The 26,790-nt window shown below is 40.6% G+C and overlaps 1 protein-coding gene across 4 annotated transcripts in view; it reads left to right on the top strand.

Moving 5' to 3' along the window:
- The window catches only part of ttn.1 (titin, tandem duplicate 1), a 150,123-nt gene that overhangs the window by 101,076 nt on the left and 22,257 nt on the right, over nucleotides 1–26,790 (top strand). For all 4 annotated transcript variants that reach the window (XM_046845792.1, XM_046845791.1, XM_046845790.1 and 1 more), the window contains 22 exons: nucleotides 10–309; nucleotides 414–701; nucleotides 872–1,174; nucleotides 1,568–1,870; nucleotides 1,961–2,266; nucleotides 2,367–2,654; nucleotides 2,751–3,038; nucleotides 3,151–3,438; nucleotides 3,530–4,120; nucleotides 4,223–4,327; nucleotides 4,440–4,637; nucleotides 4,727–5,023; nucleotides 5,129–5,716; nucleotides 5,804–6,106; nucleotides 6,446–23,608; nucleotides 23,704–24,000; nucleotides 24,089–24,676; nucleotides 24,760–25,062; nucleotides 25,155–25,451; nucleotides 25,549–25,836; nucleotides 25,939–26,238; nucleotides 26,441–26,743. In XM_046845792.1, the coding sequence (XP_046701748.1) occupies nucleotides 10–309; nucleotides 414–701; nucleotides 872–1,174; nucleotides 1,568–1,870; nucleotides 1,961–2,266; nucleotides 2,367–2,654; nucleotides 2,751–3,038; nucleotides 3,151–3,438; nucleotides 3,530–4,120; nucleotides 4,223–4,327; nucleotides 4,440–4,637; nucleotides 4,727–5,023; nucleotides 5,129–5,716; nucleotides 5,804–6,106; nucleotides 6,446–23,608; nucleotides 23,704–24,000; nucleotides 24,089–24,676; nucleotides 24,760–25,062; nucleotides 25,155–25,451; nucleotides 25,549–25,836; nucleotides 25,939–26,238; nucleotides 26,441–26,743 (23,985 nt within the window). The remainder of the gene's footprint in view (nucleotides 1–9; nucleotides 310–413; nucleotides 702–871; nucleotides 1,175–1,567; nucleotides 1,871–1,960; nucleotides 2,267–2,366; nucleotides 2,655–2,750; nucleotides 3,039–3,150; nucleotides 3,439–3,529; nucleotides 4,121–4,222; nucleotides 4,328–4,439; nucleotides 4,638–4,726; nucleotides 5,024–5,128; nucleotides 5,717–5,803; nucleotides 6,107–6,445; nucleotides 23,609–23,703; nucleotides 24,001–24,088; nucleotides 24,677–24,759; nucleotides 25,063–25,154; nucleotides 25,452–25,548; nucleotides 25,837–25,938; nucleotides 26,239–26,440; nucleotides 26,744–26,790) is intronic.

Raw genomic sequence — 26,790 nt, 5'->3', positions numbered from 1 at the left:
CCAATACAGATGCTCCAGGTAAACCAGAGGTACTTGATGTAACCAAAAATAAAGTCACACTGGTTTGGGCTAAACCAAAGCACGATGGTGGAAGCAAGATCATTGGATACTATGTTGAAGCCTTGAAGGTTCCTGGAGACAAATGGGTGCGATGCAACACAAGCAGTCAGAACGTACCTCGGGAAGAATACACTGTATCTGGATTAGATGAGGGTGCCCAGTATCAATTTAGGGTTATTGCAAAAACAGCCATTAACCTTAGCAGGCCATCTGAAGTCAGTGATCCTATTCTGGTGTCAGCAGAGAATGGTGGGTTTCTTTCGATTTGGTTTTTGTTACTTTCTACAATGTATTTTTCAGGTCTGAGTACAGTAATACATTTTTATATTCCTTATCCATTTTACTCTTCACAGTTCCTCCAAGAATAGAACTAGCAATACAGATGAAGAAGATGGTGCCACAGAAAGCCGGGTCAGACATCTGCCTTGAAGCTGAAGTTTATGGCAAACCGATGCCAAAGGTTACATGGAGCAAGGATGGAAATGTCTTGAGCATGGATAAGGACATGAAGATGACACAAAAGAGACACCTATTTTGTCTAAACCTCCCTGCAGTCACAAAACTCCACACCGGGTTGTATACCATTCTCGCTGAAAATGCAAGTGGCTCTAAGACAGCAGACATACAGCTCACAGTTCTAGGTCTGTATTCTCTATTAAAACTCTGCACCCCCTTGCCAGCCTGAAAAAATAACATGTGATATGAAATATGTTTATTGAATGGGTTAATTGATTTCATTACATGACCTCCTAACGAAATGTTATATTAATATTAATGACATTTCATTTGGCATTTACTTTCCATTATGCAGATGTACCTGGCCCACCAGCCTCCATCAAGTTAGAAGAGGTCCTTTCCGATCGTGTAAAATTGAGCTGGACACCTCCACTTGCAGATGGTGGTTCACCGATTACAAAATACATTGTGGATAAGCGTGAGTTGAGCCGGGCTAATTGGGCCCAGGTATCTGCTAAAATCGCTCGCGATGCAACCGAGTTTTCCGTGGAAAGGCTGATTAAGGGACATGAATACCAGTTCCGTGTACGAGCTGAAAACCGACTTGGAGTCGGCGATGCCATCCTCTCGGATCCTGTTGTTGCTAAAGACCCTTTCAGTAAGATATCTCTCTTTCATTTTGACGTATTGACAGACAGACAGAGACAGACAGACAGACAGACAGACAGACAGACAGGCAGGCAGACAGACAGACAGACAGACAGACAGACAGATAGATAGATAGAAAGATGGAATGAACTGTCATTGTAGTCTGACTTCCTGCCATTTGTTTCACTGCTGCTACACATTTCATTTCACTTAATTATATAAGATACTATGTATATTTATTCACATTTTCTTATTTTTATTTAACTTTAATTGTTCACTTAAATTTCACTGTGAACAACTGCAACCCAACAATTTCCCTATGGGATCGATCAAGTATTCTGATTCTGACCATTGTTTTGGAATGTCATGTGGATTTACACTGTTATTTTGCTGCTATTAACAGCTGTTCCTGGACAATGTGATCCACCAATCATTACTAATATCACCAAAGAGAAAATGACTGTAAGCTGGAAGGAACCTTCTGAAGATGGCAACTCTACCATTCTTGGATATATTGTCGAGAAGCGTGAGATCAAAGAAATTAACTGGACCAAAGTGAATAGGAAGCCATTAACTGAACGAACACTTGAAGTTAGAGGTTTCTCAGAAGGGGCTCAATATGAATTTAGAGTTGCTGCAGTTAACAGAGCTGGTCAAGGAAAGCCCAGTGACCCATCCAATGCTGCTGCTGCAGTTGATCCTATTCGTAAGTCAATATACAATGTTATTGTCGCATATTTTTCACATTTGAATGTATTTATTTATTGATTTTAATTTTTAATTCTGTCACTGACAGATCCTCCTGGGCCTCCAATTTCACCAAAGGTTACAGGCACAAGTAACAGCACTATTAGCTTATCTTGGACGAAACCTGCCAATGATGGTGGAAGTGATATTTTGGGATATCTAGTTGAATGCAAGAGAGCAGATACAAAAGACTGGATTCGCTGCAATGTCCCAAAGAACTTGCAGGACACACACTTTGTTGTCACTGGACTCTTGGAGAAAGCAGAATATCAACTACGTGTCAGTGCTGTGAACAAAGTTGGCTTTGGTCAGCCATGTGAAGTTCCGGATAAACATGTTGCAAAGGAAGTCTTTGGTATGAATTTAAGACTTGAAATTGATTTATTAATAGCATTGAGGTTATTTTACACTATACATAGTATAGATACTATAACTTTGTTTTCATTTAATTCCAGTTGCACCTGAGGCTGAACTTGACGCAATTTTGAAGGATACATTGGTGCTTCAGGCTGGTGTTTCAATGAAACTTCATGCCAAAATTAAAGGCCACCCTGTTCCAAAGGTCACATGGGCCAAGATGAGCACCAACATAAAGGACAGACAGGGACTTGTTATAAAAGTGACAGACACTGACACAACAGTTTTTGTCGAAAGAGTTAATAGATACGATGCAGGAAAATACATTCTCAATCTTGATAATGTCGGTGGCATGAAGATGTACACAATTGTTGTTAAGGTTATAGGTAAGTTCATGCATTACAGTAGAAAAAATACATAAAGAAATGTACAAGAAAATAAAAAAAGAGATTCTTCACTGCCATTTCTATGTAATTTAACAGATACCCCAGGCCCACCATTAAACCTGATGGTGAAAGAGACAACAAAGGACAGTACATCTATCACGTGGGATGAACCTTTAATAGATGGTGGAAGTGAAATTACAGGTTACATCGTAGAAAAACGTGATGCAGAGAGAAAAGCATGGTCCATGGTTTCCAGCTGTGACAAAAGATTTTTCAAGATTGAGGACCTGGAGCCTGGAAGATCTTACTACATTAGAGTCAAGGCCCAGAACAAGTATGGTACTGGTGAGCCTGGTGAAACAGCAGATGCTGTCAGAGCCACTGGTGAGTGAACACGTTTTTTAAATAGATTGTTAATACTTTCATATACATATCACAACATATTGCCATTAATATGTACCATAAGGACTTTTAAATCTTTTTTTTTTTTTTCTAGAACAACCTGGACCTGTTATGGACTTCAAAGCTTTACTAGTAACTAAAGATTCATGCACTCTGTCTTGGAAGAAGCCAATTAGTGATGGTGGTAGTCGAATAATTGCATATGTGCTTGAAGTTCTTAATGGTGAAAACAAATGGAAAGAGCTTCTAAGATCCAAGAGCATGCAATATAGTGGTAAAGATCTTGTTGAAGGCAAGGAATACAAATACAGGGTATTGGCAACCAATGATTCAGGTGATGGTCCAGTGAAGGAGCTCTCTATTGTGGCAAAGGATCTTATTGGTAAGAGTATATAAAGTATGGCTAATATAGAAATAGTATGCTTATTTACCCTTTGTTTATTGTCTTAAACATTTTCTATTTCTTTGTGTAGTTCCTCCTAGCTGTGATTTACGAGATTTGCCAAACTTGAACTACATCGCAAAAGAGGGAAGCACTGTGCGCCTTAAGATCCCCATTATTGGCAAACCTGTTCCAACAGTCTCATGGAAAAAGGGTGAAGATGAAAATTTGACTGACACCGGAAGAGTTTGTGTGGAATCCACTGCTGTTAATACAACTCTCTTTATTCGAGACTGCCAGAGAAGTGATGCTGGAAAATATACCATTTCTCTTCGTAACACTGCGGGATCCAAAGAATCCGCTATCTTTGTAAGAGTTGTTGGCAAACCAGGAATTTGCACAGGACCAATCAAGTTTAAGGAAGTAACAGCTGATGGAGCTACCTTAAAATGGGGTGCTCCTAAAGACGATGGTGGATCAGAGGTTACCAACTACATTTTAGAGAAGCGTGATTCCATTACCAATATGTGGGTAACTGTTTCCTCTGCAGTGGAAACAAACAGCTATAGAGTGGCTGGTCTCCATGAAGGAACACAATATATCTTTAGAGTTTCAGCAGAAAACAAATATGGAGTTGGAGAAGGTCTTAAATCTGAAGCTATGGTTGCCAAGCATCCATTCAGTAAGAGCATTTAGCATTATTTGAAAAAATCCCAATATCATACCACAATACCACAATAAACATATATATAGATATATAATTTAACATTTATATTTCCATTAGATGTCCCTGATGCTCCATCTGCTCCACAAATCTTGAGTATGCGTCATGACTCTGCAACCTTGGCTTGGTCTGATCCACGAAAAACGGGTGGTTCACCAATTACAGGTGATTAAAACATTTCAGACTTAAAAATTTCAAAGAAGTAAAATGAAAACTCTGTATATGATCAGTCATATCATGTCATCATGTCATGATCAGTATAATTTGTGTTTTTCAGGTTATCATGTGGAATTCAAGGAAAGAAACAGCATGTTATGGAAAAGAGCTAACCCAGCACCTTTGAAAATGAAAGACTTTAAAGTAAAAGGTTTAACTGAGGGCCTGGAATATGAGTTTAGAGTTATGGCTATAAATCTAGCTGGTGTTGGTAAGCCTAGTCCTCCAACTGAGCCAATGGTTGCCTTGGATCCTATTGGTAAGTAAAGCCTATTAATAATGGCAATTTCTACTTCATTTAATTTCACAGTATACTACAATATTTGTAAACTGCTTGACCTGTTTTAGATGCTCCTGGTAAACCTGATGTTATTAGCATCACAAAAAGTACAGTAACACTTCAATGGACCGAACCTCAATATGATGGTGGACACAGGCTTACAGGTTACATTGTTGAGAGACGTGACCTTCCTGCCAAGGTCTGGGTCAAAGCCAACCCTGTAAATGTTGTGGAGTGTGCATATACTGTGGACAACTTGCAGGAGGGTTGCAAGTATGAATTCAGAATCAGAGCCAAGAATGCAGCTGGAGCAATAAGTCCACCATCTGAACAAACAGATACTCTTGTATGCATGGATGAATATGGTAAATCTTTTTTTTTTTAGTTTTTTTTTTTTTTTTTTTTTACAAATGCTTATTTGTATTTCAATAAAATACCTATTTATAATACTTTTCTTTCATTATCCACAGTGGCACCATCCATTATTATTGACCCCTTGGTGAAGGAAGGGCTTATAGTCAGAGCTGGAGACACAATAGTAATTACAGCAACAAGTATTTTAGGCAAACCTGCCCCAAGTTCAGTGTGGTCTAAAGGAGGAAAGTATTTCAAGCCATCAGATATATGCCAGATTGAAACTACTCCTTCATCCTCAACTCTATCTATCAAATATGCAAGCAGAAAGGAGTCCGGGGAGTATACTATTACAGCAAGCAATCCATTCGGGGTCAAAGAAGAGAATGTCAAAGTAACAGTGTTGGATGTTCCTGGGGCTCCAGGACTGATTGAAACAAGTGGCATATCATCTGAAAAGGTTACTTTGGCCTGGGCACCACCTAGTGAAGATGGCGGATCTCCAATTCAGTATTACCTTATAGAAAAGAGGGAGACAAGCCGTCTACTATGGACCATTCTTGCCGAAAAAGTTATTGACTGCCATTTTGTTGCAAATAAACTAATCCAAGGAAATGAATACGCATTCCGAGTAGCAGCTGTCAACAATACTGGAGTTGGTGATTTTTCATATTCAGAACCTGTTAAAATGGTGGATAATTATGGTAAGCAAAACTGTTAGCTAATAATAAACAATGTACATTCCATCTCTTAAGCATAATCTGTCTAAAACAAACCTCTGTTCCTTATAGGTCCCCCAGGCCCTCCAGGAAGACCAGATGTGGAAAATATTGGAGGCAGTACTGCTACAATTAAATGGAAGAGACCAGCTGATGATGGAGGCAGTGATATCACAGGTTACATAGTTGAGAAAAAGGAAAGAAAGGGTGTAAAGTGGACGAAAGCTTCAAAGAAGACTGTACCTGATCTTCAATTTGAAGTGCAGGGTCTCACAGAAGGAGTAGAGTATCAATTTAGAGTAACTGCTGAGAACAAAGCTGGTATTGGGGAACCCAGTGAGCCATCAATAACTGCTAGAACAAAGGTCATTGCTGGTAAGTAAAATCTATATCAACAGCCTATAATTCTAGAGTCAATAATAGCTCTTACCAAGAGTAAATACTTTTAATAATACAACTCATTATATATTGTCTTACAAATATATTAGCTTGTAACACATTGATGCTTGTTGGTGGAGACAGAAAAAATCATGATATGCTTAACTTGCAAAAAAAATGAAAACAGTGCTCCAAAACACATAATCGTGACATTATCCAATATTACACTTAATTCACTGTTTACCTAAAATATATTACTCCTTTTAAGAGTAAACTTAAGGCACATTATTCTGAACACTATCCATTAATCTTCCTAATATATTTTTCTTCATTTAGATGTACCCGGACCCCCAGTCAACCCAAGAGTCAATGACACAACCAGAACCACAGCTGAACTGCTTTGGGGCAAACCGTTAAATGATGGTGGCATGCCTGTTACAGGATACACTGTTGAGCACAAAAGGGATGGAGAAGAGACATGGGTGAAGGATACAACTACACCTTTATTGATCACAGAATTTGTTGTTCCAAACTTGGAGACGGGAGCCAAGTATCATTTTAGAATAAGTGCCATGAATGCAATGGGACTTGGGGAAGCAGCACAAACAGTCGACGCTACTGAAATTATTGAACGTGAAGTAATTCCTGACCTGGAACTTGATGCGGAATTGAGAAGAACACTAGTTGTCAAAGCTGGAGGCTCTATTCGTATATTTGTTCCAATTAAAGGCCGTCCAACTCCATCTGTAACTTGGACAAAGGAGGAGACTGCGCTTAAAACCCGTGCAAACATTGACACTACAGAGTCTTATACTCTTTTAGTCATTCCGGATTGCAACAGACATGATGCTGGAAAATATGACTTAACATTAGAAAATGCTGCTGGAAAGAAGACTGCCTATGTAAATGTGAGGGTTTTGGACTCCCCTGGGCCTCCTATCAATCTTAAACCAAAAGCCATTGACAAAGAAAGTGTTACACTTCAGTGGGAACTACCTCTCATTGATGGTGGTTCAAAGGTTACTAATTATATCATTGAGAAAAGAGAGGCAACTCGCAAAGCCTATGCTACTGTAATTTCAAATTGTCCCATGTGTTCAATAAGAATTCCAAATTTGTCAGAAGGGTCCGAATATTACTTCAGAGTATTTGCAGAAAATGAATTCGGAATTGGTGAAGCGGTAGAAACCCTTGATCCAATCAGAGCATCTCAGGCACCAAGTCCCCCAGAAACAGTCACAGTTACTGAAGTCACGAAAAACACAGCAAGTCTTGCATGGACCAAACCAAAACATGATGGTGGAAGCAGAATAACTGGGTATGTTGTGGAGGCTCAGAAAAAAGGAACAGACCAGTGGGCTCATGTGACCACTATAAAGTCATTAGACTATACTATAAAGAATTTAAATGAAAATGAGGAGTATGTTTTCCATGTCATGGCTGTTAATTTATCAGGCAGAAGCCATCCTCGTGCAAGTAAGCATGTTGTGATAAGAGAACAAAGCACAGTCCCAGAATTTGACTTGCGGGGTCTCTGCCGGAAGACAGTAATAGCAAAGGCTGGAGATGACATAAAGGTTGAGGTACCCATAACTGGGCGTCCTAAACCAACTGTAACCTGGCAGAAAGACCATAAAGCTCTCAAGTTAACACAAAGGACAATGATTGAAAATACCTCTACTTCAACTATCTTGATTATAAATGAATGTTTGAGAAGTGACACTGGAGTGTATACAATTACAGGGAAAAACATAGTTGGTTCAGTTACTGATAATATCATAATCAAAGTGCATGATGTCCCTGGACCACCTAGGGGACCAATCGTCTTAGACAAAATATCCCGTGATTCCATTCAGTTCTCATGGGATTCCCCTGAAAATGATGGAGGTGTACCAATCAATAACTACGTCATTGAAATAAGAGAAACCACCAATCAGAATTGGACAGAACTGTCTTCAATGGTCATTCGAACAACGTTCAAAGCAACTCATTTAACAACAGGAGTGGAATACCAATTCCGTGTAAAGGCTAAAAACAGATATGGTGTAGGACCTCCAATTACCTCAGAGGCCATAGTTGCAGCTTATCCATTTAAGGTTCCTGGACCGCCAGGCACTCCCAATGTTGTCAAATTCACAAAAGACACAATGACAATTGGCTGGAATGAGCCAGTTAATGATGGAGGAAGTGAAGTTATTGGATACCACGTTGAAAGAAAAGAGAGGAATAGCATTATCTGGCATAGAATTAGCAAAACTCTTGTGGTCGGAAACCTTTTCAAAACAACCGGACTGGAGTCTGGCACTGCATATGAGTTCCGTGTAATGGCTGAAAATGTAGCTGGAATTGGGAAGCCAAGCAAAGTATCTGAACCCATACTTGCTCTTGATCCAGTGGATCCACCTGGTCAGCCTATACCAATCTATGTGTCTAAAAATGCAATTACAATTCAGTGGACAAAGCCAGAATATGATGGAGGTTTCAAGATTACGGGATATATTGTGGAAAAGAGAGATCTGCCTTCTGGACGCTGGATAAGGGCCAACTTCACAAACATTATTGAAACTACCTTTACTGTTAGTGGTTTAACCAATGATGCATCTTACGAATTCCGTGTATTTGCTAGGAATTCAGCTGGGGCATTAAGCAAACCATCAGATGCATCAGATCCAATCATTTGTAAAGATGACATTGAAGAACCAAAAATTACGGTTGATGCCAAGTTTAAGGATGTTGTCTTTGTTAGGGCAGGAGATGTCTTCAAACTTGATGCTGATGTTGCAGGCCAGCCGCTACCATCAATGGCTTGGACCAAAGATGGAAAGGACATTGAACTCTCATCTAAACTACATATAAAAATGACAGACCTCACTGCTTCTTTGGTTAACAAGGACTCTCTTAGAAAAGATGGAGGTCAGTTTGTTCTGACAGCAACCAACGTGGGTGGATTTGCTAAACATATATTCACTGTTAAAGTCCTTGATAAACCAGGGCCACCTAGAGGACCTCTTATGGTTTCAGATATCACAGCAGAAAAATGCCTGCTTAAATGGGCACCACCTGAAGATGATGGTGGGGCGAACATTGAACACTATGTAATTGAAAAACGTGAGTCAAGCAGACTTGCTTGGACAAATGTGGCAGAAGACTTGCAAGTTACGCAGTACCAGGTAACAAAATTGCTCAAAGGAAATGAATACATTTTCAGAGTCATGGCTGTTAATAAGTATGGAGTTGGGGAAGCTCTTGAGTCGGACCCAACAATTGCAGACAACCCATATGTTCCACCTGATCCTCCACAAACGCCAGAGATCACAGCTGTTACAAAGGATTCAATGGTGCTTTGTTGGGGAGCTCCTGCAAATAATGGTGGAAGTGAAATCACTAACTATAGCATCGAGAGAAGAGACAGAATTGGTTTACGCTGGGTGAAATGTAACAAGAAGAAGGTAACTGACTTACATTTGAAAGTTGTCGGACTTGTTCCAGGGCATGAATACGAATTCAGAGTTTTTGCAGAAAATGTAGCTGGAATAAGTGCACCAAGTCCCTCAAGTCCCTACACAAAAGCAACAGACGCAGTGTTCAAACCAGGCCTACCTGGAAACCCAAGGATCCTGGACACAACAAGTTCCTCCATCACACTTGCCTGGAATAAACCATTGTATGATGGTGGCTCTGAAATCACTGGATACATTGTTGAAACCTGTATACCTGGAACCGAAGAGGAGGAATGGAGAATTGTCACTCCGAAAGAGGGGCTAAAAGCAACATTGTTTACTATAACAAATCTTAAAGAGAATCAGGAATACAAAATAAACATCTCAGCCGTTAACAGTGAGGGTATTGGAGAAGCAGCATCTGTTCCTGGTTCACCTAAAGCTGAAGAGAGACTCTTACCACCAGAAATTGACCTTGACGCTGATCTTCGTAAGGTTGTGAACATTAGAGCTTGTAACACTTTAAGGCTCTTTGTGCCAATTAAAGGAAGGCCAAGTCCAGAAGCCAAATGGTCAAGAGAGAATGATGAACCTTTGGATAGAGCTACAATCGAAAATACATCATCTTTCACATCCTTAGTAGTGGGAAATGTTAATAGATTTGACAGTGGTAAATATATTTTGACTGTGGAGAACAGCTCCGGAAGCAAATCTGTCTCTGTGACTGTTAGAGTTCTAGATACTCCTGGTGCACCACAAAACCTACAAATAAGCAATGTTACCAAAGAATCTGTCTCGCTTGTATGGGATCCACCACTAAATGATGGTGGTACAAAGATTAAGAACTACATTGTTGAGAAGCGTGAGGCAACAAGAAAGGCCTATGCAACAGTTAATGCTAACTGTCATAAAACATCATGGACTGTTGATCAACTTCAAGAAGGATGCAATTACTACTTCAGAGTACTGGCAGAGAACGAGTATGGCATTGGTCTTCCTATCGAAACCATTGAATCAGTGAAAGTATCAGAAAAACCACTTCCTCCAGGAAAAATTACACTGCAGGATGTGACAAAAACAAGTGTCACATTGTCATGGGAGAAACCCGAACATGATGGAGGAAGTAGAGTGATTGCATATGTTGTAGAGATGCAAAGAAAAGGCAGTGAAAAATGGACACAAGCCTTGATAGTCAAAGTACCAGAGGCCATTATTAATGGGCTTACTCATGGTGAAGAGTACATGTTCCGTGTTTCAGCTAGAAATGAAAAAGGGACCAGTGATCCTCGCCAACTTGGTGTTCCAGTGATTGCCAAAGACCTTGTAATTGCCCCGTCTGCCAAAATGTTATTTTCAACATTTAGTGTTCTTGCTGGTGAAGATTTGACATTAGATATTCCATATATTGCTCGTCCCCAAGCTGCAGTTTCCTGGGTAAAGGATACCACACCGTTGAAGCAAACAAGTCGGGTTAACTTCTCTTCCACAGACAACCAACTGTATCTTGTAATCAAAGAGGCGTGTAGAGATGATGTTGGCCAGTATAGCATTAAACTTTCAAACACAGCTGGTAACACAACAGTGAATATAGGAGTAGTTGTCCTTGATAAACCTGGCCCACCAGTTGGCCCAGTGAAAATTGAAGAAGTAACAGCTGACAGTGTCACTATTTCATGGAAACCACCAGAGTATAATGGTGGCTGCACCATTAAGAACTACCTGGTGGAGAAAAGAGAGACATCCACAACAAACTGGGTAGTTGTTGCAGGAAATCTAGCCAGAACCAAGGTTAAAGCTGGAAGACTAAAAACAGGAACAGAATATCAATTTAGAATCACAGCTGAGAACAGATACGGCAAAAGTCCTCTGCTTATCTCAGAGTGTGTAATTGCGCAGTACCCATATAAGCTTCCAGGACCACCTGGAACACCATTCATTCATTCTTCAACCAAAGACAGTATGGTTGTGGTGTGGAATGAGCCAGTTATTGATGGAGGAAGCACAATTCTGGGTTACCATCTTGAACGTAAAGAGAGAAACAGCATTCTCTGGGTCAAGCTTAATAAGAGAATAATCCAAGACACAACTTACAAGACCACAGGTCTTGAGGAAGGCCTTGAATATGAATTTAGAGTGTATGCTGAGAACATTGTTGGCATCGGAAAGGCAAGTAAAATATCAGAGGGACATGTTGCTCGAGATCCTTGTGATCCTCCTGGTACACCCGAGGCAGCTAAAATTACAAAGAATTCCATCACAATCACCTGGACTAAACCCGAATATGATGGTGGAAGCAAGGTAACAGGCTATATTGTTGAAAAGAAAGAATTGCCTGAAGGACGCTGGCTGAAGGCAAATTTTACCAATGTTATTGAAACAGAGTATAGTGCGACAGGTCTCACAGAGGACAAGAAATATGAGTTTCGGGTAATTGCAAGAAATGCTGCAGGAGTTTTTAGTGATCCATCATATAGCACAGGACCCATTACTGCAAAGGACGAGATTGAACCCCCTCGCATCAGCATAGACCCACAGTACTCACAGGCAATTGTTGTAAATGCTGGAGAATCATTTAAGATTGATGCAGATGTACATGGAAAACCAGAACCAACAATTCATTGGATGAAGGAAGGTCAAGAACTTGGAAACACCATACATCGTGAAATTAAAAACACTACCAGTTTTGCATGCGTGGCTGTAAAAGAAGCTAAGCTTGTTGATGGCGGCCAGTACACTCTGCTCCTAAGAAATCCAGGTGGTGAGAAAGCTGTCCAAGTCAATGTCATTGTTCTAGATAAACCTGGGGCAGCAGAGGGTCCCATATCCATTACAGGGGTTACTAGTGAACAGTGTTGCCTTGCATGGAAACCTCCAAAACAGGATGGTGGAAGCCCAATCACTCATTACATTGTTGAAAGAAGAGAGACAAGCCGACTCATATGGACCCTTGTTGAGCCCAAAGTTCAAGCTGTAACTTTGAAAGTAACAAAACTTCTTGAAGGCAACGAATATATTTTCAGGGTTTTGCCAGTGAATAAGTTTGGAGTTGGTGAAGCACTTCAGTCTGACCCAGTTCTTATGAAGGATCCATTTATGCTTCCAGATGCCCCAAAAGCAATAGAGGTCTCCAATATCAAGAAAGACTCAATGGTATTAAGTTGGGAGGCACCTTCAAGTGATGGTGGCACTCCTATCACTGGATACATAATTGAAAAACATGACAAAGAGGGTGTTCGATGGATCAGATGCAACAGGAAAACAGTCACAGACCTAACTTTTAAAATTACTGGTCTCCTTGAGGCCCACCTCTATGAGTTTAGAGTTGCAGCTGTAAATGCTGTTGGGATTGGAGAGCCTAGCTCAGCAACAGCATTCATTAAGGCTGTGGATCCTGTTTTCAAGCCAGGTCCTCCAAATAATCCTAAGGTAATAGACACAACCAAATCATCTGTGTCACTTGTATGGGGGAAACCTATTTATGATGGTGGATGTGAAATCCAGGGATATATTGTTGAGTCGTGTGAGGTAAAACCAGGAACAGAGGTCGTAAAACCTGCTCAGGAAGGTGAAGTTGCAGAGGAGGTGGCTGAACAATGGACAATGTGCACCCCAGCAACTGGTGTCAAGTTAACAAGTTTTACTGTAGAAAATCTTAAAGAAAAACAGGAATACAAGTTTAGGGTATGTGCAGTTAACAAGGTTGGAGTTGGCGAGCATGCAGATGTTGCTGACCATGTTCAACCAGAAGATAAGACAGAGGAGCCAGATCTTGATATTGATCCTGAGTTTAGAAAGATTGTAAGTATTAAAGCTGGAGGTTCTTTCCGAATTTTTGTTCCTATCAAAGGACGTCCTATACCACAAATTAAATGGGAGAAGGATGACTGCCCCATTAAAGAGACTGCACAAGTTGAAGTCACAAGTGGACACACTTCTCTTGTGATTGATAAAGTAAATAGAAATGATAGTGGAAGATATACAGTGATTGCAGAAAACTCATCTGGTGTGAAGTCTGCGACCATCATTTTGAAAGTTCTTGATACCCCTAGTGCCCCAGTTAATCTAAAAATTGAGGAAATTACACGAGAATCCGTCACCCTTTCATGGGAACCTCCTGCTTTGGATGGAGGTGCTAAGATAAAGAATTACATTGTTGAAAAGCGTGAAACCACACGGAAAACTTTCTCTGCTGTTGTAACAAATTGCCATAAGTTGTCATGGAAAATCGAGCCACTTCAAGAGGGCTGTTGTTACTATTTCAGAGTCCTTGCAGAGAATGAGCATGGTATTGGAATACCTGCAGATATTACTGATCCTCTGAAAGTATCAGAAGTTCCACAATGCCCTGGAAAATTAAGTGTTGTAGATGTTACCAAAAAAAGTGTCTCTCTTGCTTGGGAAAAACCACTGCATGATGGTGGCAGTAGAATTCTTCAATACCTTGTTGAAATGCAAGTAAAAGGAAATGAAAAATGGTCTGGTTGTGCAAATGTAAAAACTTTAGAGGCTGTTATAAGTAACTTGAACTCAGGTGAGGAGTACTCTTTCAGAGTTATTGCTGTTAATGAGAAAGGAAAGAGTGACCCAAGAACCCTTGCAGTCCCAGTACAAGCAAAGGATCTGGTTATTGAACCTGATGTTCGTCCTGTATTTAACAATTACAGTGTTCTTGTTGGAAAAGACCTGCAAGTTGAAATTCCAATTTCTGGACGTCCTAAACCAAAGGTGACATGGATAAAGGATGGTGAATCGCTTAAGTTCACAACAAGAGTGAACATTTCAAATACACCCCATAGTACAATTCTTAGCATTAAAGAAGCTGCAAGAGAGGATGGTGGCATGTATGGAATTAATGTCTCAAATATTCTTGGGCAAAAGGATGCAACAGTTGAAATTATCACTCTTGACAAACCAGGTCCACCAACTGGCCCTGTAAAATTCCTTGCGGTCACAGTATCAAGTGTTACACTGTCATGGGAACCACCAAAGTACACTGGTGGTTGCCCAATTTCAAATTACATTGTACAAAAGAGAGACACAACTACTAGCACATGGGAGAACGTTGCAGTTTCTTTAGCAAGGACAACATTAAAGGTCGCTAAGCTGAAAACTGGGGCAGAGTATCAGTTCAGGATAATTGCGCAAAACAGATATGGCAAAAGCTATGGATTAGATTCGCCAGCTGTTGTTGCCCAGTACCCATACAGAGAACCAGGCCCACCTGGTACTCCATTTGTGTCATCTCTGTCAAGAGATCACATGGTTGTTGAGTGGAACGAACCTGTTTCTGACGGAGGCAGCAGCGTTATTGGATATCACCTTGAAAGAAAAGAGAGGAACAGTATCGTTTGGACAAAGATAAACAAGACCTTGATTAAAGAAACAAAATTTAAAACCAGTCCTTTGGAAGAAGGAGTGGAATATGAGTTTAGGGTCTATGGTGAAAATATTGTTGGCATTGGGCGGTGCAGCAAAGTCTCAGAGGTTTATGCAGCCCGTGATCCATGTGATCCTCCTGGCACTCCAGAAGCAGTTCATGTTAGCAAGAATTCATTAACAATACAATGGACAAAACCAGAATATGATGGAGGAAGTGTGATAACTGGCTATACTGTTGAGAAACGTGACCTGCCAGAGGGACGTTGGGTGAAAGCTAGTTTTACAAATGTAATTGAAACCCAATTTACTATTACTGGGCTTACAGAGGGAGCTAAATATGACTTTAGAGTATTTGCCAAAAATGCTGTTGGCACCATTAGCAAGCCATCTTTTAACAGTGGACCTATTGCTGCATTGGACGAAGTGGAGCCACCAAAGTTTTCAATCGATCCTGAATATACACAGACAATTACTATAAATGCTGGTGATACATTCAAACTTGATGCAGATGTCCATGGCAAACCAGTACCTACAATGCAGTGGTTCAAGGATGATAAGAAACTTGAAAACACAATGAGATGTGAGGTCAAAAATACTGATACCAGGGCTATCATTGTCTTAAAGGATGCACTCAGACATGATGGTGGACAGTATATTCTTCTTTTGACCAATGTTGCTGGCTCACAAACTGTTTCTTACCAAGTTAAAGTACTTGACAAACCCAGTTCACCAGAAGGACCTCTGAAAGTCACAGGTGTATCAAGTGATAAATGTACTCTGTCATGGCGCCCCCCACAACATGATGGAGGAAGCCCTATCTCTCATTACATTATTGAAAGACGTGAAACAAGCCGCCTTGCTTGGACCATTGTCTCTGGTGTTTGTAAAGCCACAATACTTAAAGTGACAAACCTTCTTGAAGGCAGTGAATATGTCTTCCGTGTCATGGCTGTCAACAGCTATGGTGTAAGTGAGGCAATAAATTCTCCATCTGTAATTATGAAGAATCCATTTGTAGCCCCCGGATCACCACAAATTCTGGAGGTGACTAACATCACCAGGGATTCTATGACAGTGTGCTGGAGTGCACCAGAGAACAATGGTGGAAGTGAAATTGTTGGCTATATCATTGAAAAGAAAGACCGTTCTGGAATTAAGTGGACCCGATGCAACAGACAAAAAGTCACTGATGTATGTTTCAGAGTGCAAGGCCTCATAGAGGATCATGAGTATGAGTTCAGAGTGTCAGCTGAAAATGCAGCTGGAATTGGTGAACCCAGCTTACCTACATCATACTACAAAGCTTGTGATCCTAAATTTAAACCTGGCCCCCCCACATATGCCCACGTAATTGACACCACAAAGAGCTCAATTTCAGTAGCATGGGGAAAGCCTCTTAATGATGGTGGAAGCACTATTCAAGGATACATTGTTGAGATATGCAAAGCTGAGGAGGATGAATGGACTATGTGTACTCCACCAACTGGTCTGCGTGTTAACAAGTTTGAAATAACAAATTTAACAGAGAAACAGGAGTATAAGATTCAGGTGTGTGCCATTAATAAATTAGGTGTGGGTGAGCCTGCAGTTATTTCCGAGCCTGTAAAACCAGAGGACAAACTTGAAGCTCCTGAAATTCATCTTGATTCAGAGTTGAGGAAAGGTATAGTTGTTCGTGCTGGAGGATCATTTAGAATCAATGTGCCTTTCAAGGGAAGACCAACGCCAGAGATTAAATGGACTAAGGATGAAGGGGATTTGTTAGAGAAGGCCATAGTTGAGAGAGGCCTAAATTTCACACAGCTTTCAGTTGACTCATGTGACAGAAAAGATTCTGGAAAATATAATGTGTCCCTTAATAACAGCAGTGGAACTGCAAGTGAATGTGTGTCAGTAAAGGTTTTAGATACACCTGGAGCTCCACTTAACCTAGTGGTAAAAGATATTAAGAAAGACTCTGTTACACTTGTTTGGGATCCACCACTTATTGACGGTGGTGCAAAAATAAAACATTATGTTGTTGATAAGCGTGAATCGACAAGGAAAGCGTATGCTAATGTTACAACAAAGTGTAGCAAGACAAGTTTCAAGGTGGAAAATCTTGCTGAGGGGGCGCTATACTACTTTAGAGTTATGGCCGAAAATGAATATGGAATTGGTCTACCAGTTGAAACCAAGACGGCATCTAAGGCTTCTGAAGTTCCTCTATCAGTAGGAAAGATCCTGTTGACCGATGTTACCAAAGTAAGTGCATCTCTAGCCTGGGAGAAACCAGAGCATGATGGTGGAAGCAGGATTGTAGGCTACTTGATAGAAATGCAGCCAAAGGGAACAGACAAGTGGGGTGTAGCAACTTCTGTTAAAACATGTGAAGGCACTGTAACTGGGTTAACTGCTGGTCATGAATATTTGTTCCGGGTTCTTGCTTATAACGAGACAGGAAAGGGTGAGCCAAAACTTCTTGCTGTTCCTGTTATTGCCAATGATATTACCATTGAACCAAGCCTAAAAGTACAGTTTAGTACATACAACGTCAAAGCTGGCAAGGATCTTAAATTGGAAATACCTGTATTTGGACGTCCCAAGCCAAAGGTTGCTTGGATGAAGGATGGAGAATCTCTGAAAGTGACATCAAGAATCAGTACCTCAAACACCCCAACATCTGCAATTCTACAAATTACTGAAGCCTCTAAGAATGACTTTGGAAAGTATACAATTAGTGCAACAAACAGCACTGGTACCATTACAGAAGAAATAGGAATCATTGTTCTTGATAAACCTAGTCCACCAACTGGACCTATTCAAGTGAATGAAGTAAGCAACAGCTTTGTAACAATATCATGGGAACCCCCATCTTACACAGGAGGCTGCCAGGTGAAGCATTATATTGTTGAAAAGCGAGACACCACTACCACAACATGGGAAGTTGTAGCTGGATCAGTTGCCAGGACATCTCTGAAAATAACCAAGTTGAAAACTGGTGCTGAGTACCAGTTTAGAGTCATTGCTGAAAACAGATATGGTAAGAGTTCTTCTTTGGAGTCAAAGGCAATTGTGGTTCAATATCCATACAAACCTCCTGGACCACCTGGAACTCCCTATGTAAAAGCTGCCAGCAAGGATCAAATGATAATTGAGTGGAATGAGCCTGTCATTGATGGTGGAAGCTCAGTAATTGGCTACCATCTGGAAAGCAAAGAACGGACAAGTATTTTATGGACAAAGTTGAACAAAACTCTCATTACTGACACTGTGTTTAAGATATGTAATCTTGAGGAAGGAATTGGCTATGAATTCAGAGTTTATGCTGAGAACATTGTTGGTATTGGCAGAGTGAGCAAAGTTTCAGAGAGTTTTGTTGCTCGGGATCCATGTGATCCACCTGGTACTCCAGAAGCGATTTCTATTTCAAAGAACCAAGTGGTAATACAATGGACAAAACCTCAATATGACGGTGGCAGCAAAGTGACAGGATACATTGTTGAAAAGAGAGACTTGCCTCAAGGCCATTGGATGAGGGTCAACTTTACCAACGTGATTGAGACTGATTTCACCATTACTGGCTTAACAGCAGACCAACAGTATGAATTCAGAGTCATAGCAAGAAATGCTGCTGGTATGTTCAGCGAGGCTTCTGAAAGCACTGGTCCAATTACTATGACAGATGAAATTGAACCTCCAACTGTTTCAATGGATCCTAAGTACCAGGATGTCATTGTTGTTAATGCTGGAGAGAATTTAGTTCTTGATGGAGATATTCATGGAAAACCCATTCCTGATGTCCAGTGGCTGAAAGAAGGAAAGGAAATATATAAGACCCTGCGCACTGAAATTAAAACAACACAGAAATCTGCCTCTATTACTGTCAAAGACTGCACACGTTTAGACAGTGGCCATTATGACCTTGTATTAAGAAATAGTGGTGGCACAAAAACCATTCCCATTACTGTAAGGGTCCTTGATAGGCCAGGCCCTCCAACTGGACCACTAACTGTAACTGGTATAATGTCTGATAGATGTGATGTCACTTGGACTGAGCCTTCTCAGGATGGTGGTGCTAATATAACTCACTACATCCTTGAGAAGAGAGAAACAAGCAGGTTATCATGGACTGTGGTGGACTCAAATATTCACACTACCAGTTACAAGGTGACAAAACTCCTGACAGGAGATGAATATATTTTCAGAGTTATGGCTGTAAATAAATATGGAATCAGTGACCCCCTGAGTTCTGAGGCAATAATTGCTCGCAGTCCATACAAGCCACCAAGTGCACCCTCAACACCTGAAGCAACTGAGATAACAAAAGATTCAATGGTCATCTCATGGAATGCCCCAGACAGTAATGGAGGAACTGATATCATTGGTTATCACCTAGAAAAACATGACAAAGATGGTGTAAGATGGACCAAGTGCAACAGACAGAAGCTTTCTGACTTGCACTTCAAAGTAACTGGTCTTTCTGAGGGACATTTCTATGAATTCCGTGTGGCTGCAGAGAATGCTTCTGGTGTGGGAGCACTAAGTGACTTATCTTTATTCTATAGAGCAATAAACGCAACAACTCCTCCTGGTCCACCACATCATCCTAAAGTAACAGATTCTTCAACCTCTTCTGTGTCCCTGTCTTGGGGTAAGCCAGCTACAGATGGTGGTGCATATATCAAAGGTTACATTGTTGAAATGAAAGAGGCTTCTGCAGAAGAATGGACCATATGTACACCTCCAACTGGTTTGCAAGCAACCTGCCTAACAGTTGAAAACCTTAAAGAAAATGGGGAATATAACTTCCGGGTGTGCGCCATTAATTCGGAAGGAGTTGGTGAACCTGCTGATGTTCATGGCTCTGTAACTGCTGCTGAACGAATTGAGACACCAGAGATCGAACTTGATGCAAATCTTAGAAAAGTTGTCTCTGTTCGTGCAGGTGGATCCCTCCGTCTGTTTATTAAAATTAGAGGTAGGCCTGAGCCATCTGTCAAATGGGAGAGAGAAGAGGGCGCTTTAACAGACAGAGCACTAATTGACACTACAAGCTCATACACCATGCTTGTAATTGACAATGTCAATAGATTTGATAGTGGAAAATACATTATCTCGCTTGAGAATAAGAGTGGCACAAAGTCAGCATTTGTGAATGTCAGGGTACTTGACACACCAAGTGCCCCACAGAATTTTGAAGTTAAAGAAGTTAAAAAAGATTCAGTTACTCTATACTGGGAGCCTCCTCTTACTGATGGTGGAGCCAAAATAACCAATTACATAGTGGAAAAGCGAGAATCTACACGAAAAGCTTACACAACTGTCACAATCAACTGCACGCAGAACTTCTTCAAGATAGAAGAACTTCAAGAGGGAGGAATATTCTACTTCCGAGTCTGTGCTGTTAATGCGTATGGCTTTGGTCTGATGGCAGAAACCAAAAATCCAGTTAAAGTTGCCCAGGCTCCCATGTCTCCAGGAAAGGTGAATCTTGTGGATGTTTCCAAGAACAGTGTGACTCTTTCATGGACAAAACCTGCACATGATGGTGGGAGCAAAGTTATTTGCTACAATGTAGAGACGCAGTCGAAAGGCACAGACAAATGGGTTGCCAGCTGTACTGTGAAAGGTTTAGAGGCAACTGTGTCCAGCCTTACACCTAATGAAACATACACTTTCAGAATAATCGCAGTTAATGAGAAAGGCAAAAGTGAACCCAAAGAACTTGGTGTGCCTGTTCGTGCAACAGACATAGAAATAGAGCCTTCAATTAGTCTGCTCTTCAACACTTTCAGTGTTAAGGCTGGAGATGACCTCAATATTGAAGTTCCAGTAAGAGGCAGACCTAAACCAGTGGTTTCATGGAAAAAGGATGACCTACCTCTTAAGCAAACATCTTCCCTGTCTGTAATTAATACCACAGAATCAAGCAAGATTGTGATCAAAGAAGCTTCTATTGAGCATGTAGGCAAATATGAACTCACCCTTGCTAATACAGCTGGTACTATTTCCACTCATATCAATGTTGTGGTTCTTGACAAGCCAGGGAGACCAGCTGCAGTAACGGTTGATGCTGTGACTGCTGACTCCATTACACTATCATGGTCTCCCCCTGAATATGATGGAGGATGCTCTATTAATAATTATGTTGTTGAGAAGAGGGATACCAACACAACAGTGTGGGAGATTGTTTCATCAAACATTGCCAGGAATACAGTCAAGGTATCTCGATTGACTCATGGTTCTGAATACCAATTCCGTATCTATGCAGTGAACCGCTATGGAAAGAGTAAGCCTATTGACTCTCCTGGAATCACAGCAGAATATAGATGTAAGCAACCTGGACCACCTTCTACTCCTCATGTAGCTCATGCTACCAAGTCCTTCATGCTTGTGACATGGAATGAACCCGTTAATGATGGAGGTAGCACAGTTTTCGGCTATCATTTGGAACGCAAGGAGAGAAGCAGCATTCTATGGACCAAGGTGAATAGGCTTCTCATCAAAGATACTGAATTTAAAGTAAACGCTCTTGAAGAGGGTCTGTTCTATGAGTACCGGGTATATGCTGAAAACATTGCTGGCATTGGAAAGGTCAGCAAAGTCAGTGAGCCTATAGCTGCTAGAGATCCATGTGATCCTCCTGGTCAACCTGTGGCTACAAGTATTACTAGATCTTCAGTCTCTCTCTCTTGGACAAAGCCTGAATATGATGGAGGCGCCAAAGTTACAGGCTACATTATTGAACGTAAAGATCTTCCAGATGGCCGCTGGATGAGATGCAACTTCACCAATGTTCCTGAAACCTACTTTGATGTTACGGGTCTCACTCAAGATCAGCAATACGATTTCCGTGTTACTGCAAAGAATGCTGCCGGGCTGTTTAGTGAGCCCTCATATAACACAGGCCCTATCACAGTCAAAGATGATGTAGAGCCACCACGAATTATGATGGATGTCAAGTTCAGGGATGCTATTTTTGTAAAAGCAGGAGAAATACTTAAGATCAATGCTGACATTGCAGGACGCCCACTACCAGTAGCATCATGGGCAAAGGATGGAAAAGAAATTCAGCTGAGTTCAAGAATTCAGATACAGGCAACAGATGTCACTACAATGGTAGTAGTAAAAGACTGCAAAAGGAGTGACTCTGGAAAGTATGCCTTAACATTGCAGAATATCGCTGGTACAGTTACAATGCCAGTGAAATGTGTGATCCTCGATAAACCTGGCCCTGTAGCTGGACCTTTGTCAGTAAGTGAGCTCACTGCAGAAGAATGTACATTGTCATGGGGACCACCACAAGAAAATGGTGGAGCAGATATAACTCATTATATTGTTGAGAAAAGAGAGTCCAGCAGTTTGGCTTGGACAGTAGTCCAAGGAGAGGTTAAAGCTAGAAAATGCAAGGTCACAAAGCTAATCAAAGGCAATGAATACATATTTAGAGTTCTGGCTATAAATAAATTTGGACTTGGTGAACCTCTTGAAAGTGAGCTCGTCAAAATGACTGATCCATTCACCTTTGCAACAGCACCAACTAATGTTGAAATAACAAATGTGTCCAGTGAGGAGATGACTGTAACTTGGGTTAAGCCTGCTTCTGATGGAGGCAGTGAAATATTAGGCTATGTGATTGAACGACGTGAGAAATCAAGTCTTCGATGGATCCGAGTCAACAAGGAGCTTGTAAAAGATGAAAGAACTGTAGTATCCAAACTAAGAAAAGGAAGCGAATATGAATTTAGAGTATTTGCTGAGAATGCTGCAGGTTTAAGTCCTCCGAGCATGCCATCTGCTTCATCTATTGCAAGGGATGCTTTACTTGTGCCAAGCTCACCATCTAAACCAAAGGTTATTGATCACACAAAGAGTTCAATTACAATTACCTGGAATAAGCCATCATCAGATGGTGGAACGCCAATCCTGGGATACAGAGTCGAATATAAGAAAACAGAGGATGAAGAATGGGGCATTGCCATTCAGATGACAAAGAGCACTGAGTACACTGTTTCTGGTCTTACAGCTGATAAGGAATATGTGTTTGCAGTTAAATCACTAAACAAAATAGGCCTAAGTGAACAATCTCCAGTGTCTGAATCACAGGCAGCTGTAGACAGGAAGGAGGAACCAGTTTTTGATGTTGATATTGAGATGAGAAAAACACTGATTGTCAAGCATGGCGATTCATTTACAATAAGAGTGCCATTTAAAGGCATACCTGTGCCTTCGGTCACATGGAATAAAGAAGGTGTTGACCTCAAATCAAGAGCTACAACTGAAACAAGTGGAAAATGCACATCCCTAACTATTGAAAAGGCAACAAGATATGACTCAGGACAATATACTGTCACACTGGATAACGGTGTCGGAGTCTCAACTTTGCCAATGGCTGTCAAAGTTCTTGATTCACCAGGACCTCCGGTTAATGTGAAGATAAAGGATGTGACAAAAGGTTCTGCCACAGTTACTTGGGAAGCCCCAGAGAATGATGGGGGTGATGCAGTGAAAGCCTACTATGTCGAAAAACGTGAAGCTAGCAAAAAGGCCTGGGTTTGTGTAACAAACAATTGCCACAATCTGGTCTACAAGGTGGAAAACTTGCCAGAGGGTGCAGTCTACTACTTCAGAGTCATTGGGGAAAATGAATTTGGCTTGGGCGTACCTTCCGAAACAAAAGACGCAACAAAAATAACAGGTAAGTTTGTTTGCCTGGATTTTAGCCAAAATGTGTTAATTTTTTTATATCCCTATACTTCATACTCTGAGTAAACATTTGTTTTGCTCCAACAGAAATACCAAGCCCACCTGCTAGACTTGGGGTAGCCGAAGTAACAAAAGACAGTGTTACAATAGTATGGTCAAAACCAGAATTTGATGGTGGAAGCAAAATCACAAGTTATATCATTGATGCTCTAGAGAAGGGACAGCAAAAATGGGTGAAGTGTGCCAGTGTAAAAACCAACACCCACACAATCAAAGGGTTGCGAGAAAATGCCGAGTATTTCTTTAGAGTTCGTGCTGAAAATCATGCAGGACTAAGTGATCCAAAGGAAATGATCATTCCTGTAATTGTAAAAGATCAACTCAGTGAGTATTATTGTATTATTATGTTTGATTACCTGTTTATGCCAAATCAAAAAGTTTTACATTTTAAATGAATGTGTTTTCTTCTTAGGTGCACCTGAATTTGATATGAAGAATTTTCCACACAACACTGTTTATGTAAGGGCTGGATCAAATCTCAAGTTTGAGCTTCCTCTCACTGGCAAACCAATGCCAAAGGTTGCAATGACAAGAAAAAATGTTCCAGTGAGATGTGGAAAGAGATTTAGTTTTGAAGTAACACCTGCTAGTCTTAATATCAGCCTCAAAGAAAGTATCGCAAGTGATGCTGGAAGATACGACATTGTTGCCTCCAATACCAGTGGAACAACCAAGATGTTCATTAATATACTGGTGTTAGATAGACCAGGTCCTCCAGTTGGTCCAGTGGAAATAAGTGATGTTGGAGAAACATCACTGTGCCTGAAATGGCTACCACCTGTGTACCATGGCGGTAGCCCCGTGACAAACTATGTTGTGCTTCGACGTGAAACAAGCACACCAGCTTGGGTAGAGGTGTCATCTACAGTTGCCAGGAATGCAATTAAAGTCACCAAATTAACAAAGGGTGAAGAATACCAATTCCGAATTAAAGCAGAGAATCGCCTTGGCATCAGTGATCACATAGACTCTCAGTCCATCATGGTGAAACTTCCATACAGTAAGTATTTCTTTACTGTATTCTATATCTAATAATAGACTAATAACATAAATATAACATTTACCATTGAATGTCAATTTTAGCCATTCCTGGACCACCATCAACACCATGGGTGAGCTTTGTTTCAAGAGAAAGTGTTACAGTTTGCTGGCATGAACCTGTAGTAGATGGAGGAAACCCAGTATTTGGATATCATCTCCAAATGAAAGAAAGAAGCAGCATTTTGTGGCAGAAAGTAAACAAGACAGTAATCCCTGCTAATCAGATCAGGGTGACGAACATATGCCCGGGAACGATTTATGAATTCAAGGTGGCTGCAGAAAATTCTGCTGGTATTGGCAAATTCAGCAAAACATCAGAGGAAGTACTTGCCATTGATGCTTGTGGTAGGTTCTTGAGATTATACAATACATTTTTATCAAATATTTGCAGATAAATAGAACCATTACTACAAGTGAAATAATACTTTTCTTTTTAGAACCACCAGCAAATGTAAGAATCTCAGAAATTACAAAGAACTCTGTTAGCCTTGTCTGGCAGAAGCCTCCTTTCGATGGTGGATGTAAGATCACTGGCTACATTGTTGAAAAAAGAGATGCTCCAAATGGCAGATGGACTAAGGCTAACTTTACCAATGTTATTGAGAAAAACTACACTGTGTCAGCATTGACACAAGATCAGTCATATGAATTTAGAATTTTTGCTAAGAATGCAGGTGGGTCTATGAGCAATCCATCTCTTATTGCTGGACCAGTGACTTGTGTGGACATTACTGGTGAGTAAAACCTTTTTTATAGACTGATTTGTGTACTTCTGATTAAGTATTTTAAGGTAGTAGTTTTAAATGTTTTTTTATAAACATTTACTTATAGGTGCCCCAGTAATTGACCTGCCTCCTGAGTACCTAGATGTTGTGCAATACAAAGCTGGAGCTTCTGTGAAGATAAGGCTAGGAATTATGGCAAAGCCACTGCCAACAATTGAATGGCTCAAAGATGGAAAGGAATTAGTGTCAAGTTCACAGATATCGATTGAGAACACCACCGATTCATCTGCTGTCCTTATCAAGGATGCCACTCGTCTTAACACTGGAACCTATGAAATAAAGACCAAAAATGTGTTTGGCACAGCTTCTGCCTCCATCAGAATATTGATTCTAGGTGTGTTAAAACCTTTGCAGTAAACGCTCAAAAGATATTGTTGTTTTCATGATTTTCACATGAAATCAGATATTAATAAATTTTTTTGCTTAAAATTTCTAGACAAACCAGGCCCTCCAGCTGGAATTATTGAATTCAAATCAGTAACTGCTGACACCATAACAATTGCTTGGGAGCCAGTGGCATATGATGGAGGCTCCAAAGTCACCCATTATATTGTGGAAAAACGTGAGACGAGTAGATTTGTGTGGACTACTGTTTCTGACTGTATGGAAGAACGCAGAGTCTCTGTCCAGAAGTTGCTTAAAGGAGGTGAATACATCTTCCGGGTCAGAGGGGTCAACAAATTCGGAGTTGGAGATCCTCTGGAGTCTGATCCCATTATTGCTAAGAACGCATTTGGTATGAAACTTTATTCATTTTGCATTTATTTTTATTGTTGTATTAAATAACATTATAATTGAATAATATAACTTAACCATGAATAAGTTTAAAATATAAGTTTATATTTTCACACATTTTTATTACAAATTTAAGAAGAAGACAAATAAGTTATTTTTATCCACAAACAAAACATGGTATTTTTTTCCATCTGTTTTTCCAGTTACTCCTGGACAACCTAGAACGCCAGAGGCAACAGAAATCACTAAGACATCTATGAAGATTGTATGGGATAAACCAGGAGTGGATGGTGGTAGCATGGTTACAGGCTACTATTTACAGAGACGTGACAAGAAGAATCTGCGCTGGATTAAAATCTACAAAGACCCCATTCATGACACAACAGCAAAGGTCCATCACCTGACTGAAGGGTATGAATATCAGTATCGTGTGTGCGCAATTAACAAAGCCGGAGAAGGTCCATTCTCAGATGATTCTGACTTTTACAAAGCAGCTGACCCTGTTGGTATGTAATTCTGAGTCAGTTGTTGTTTAGTATTATGTTGAAGTTTA

Source organism: Silurus meridionalis, chromosome 3 (genome assembly GCF_014805685.1).
Source record: "Silurus meridionalis isolate SWU-2019-XX chromosome 3, ASM1480568v1, whole genome shotgun sequence".
Lineage (NCBI taxonomy): Eukaryota > Metazoa > Chordata > Actinopteri > Siluriformes > Siluridae > Silurus > Silurus meridionalis.
The sequence above is the reverse complement of the archived record's forward strand: the minus strand, read 5'-3'. Positions and strand labels throughout refer to the sequence as shown.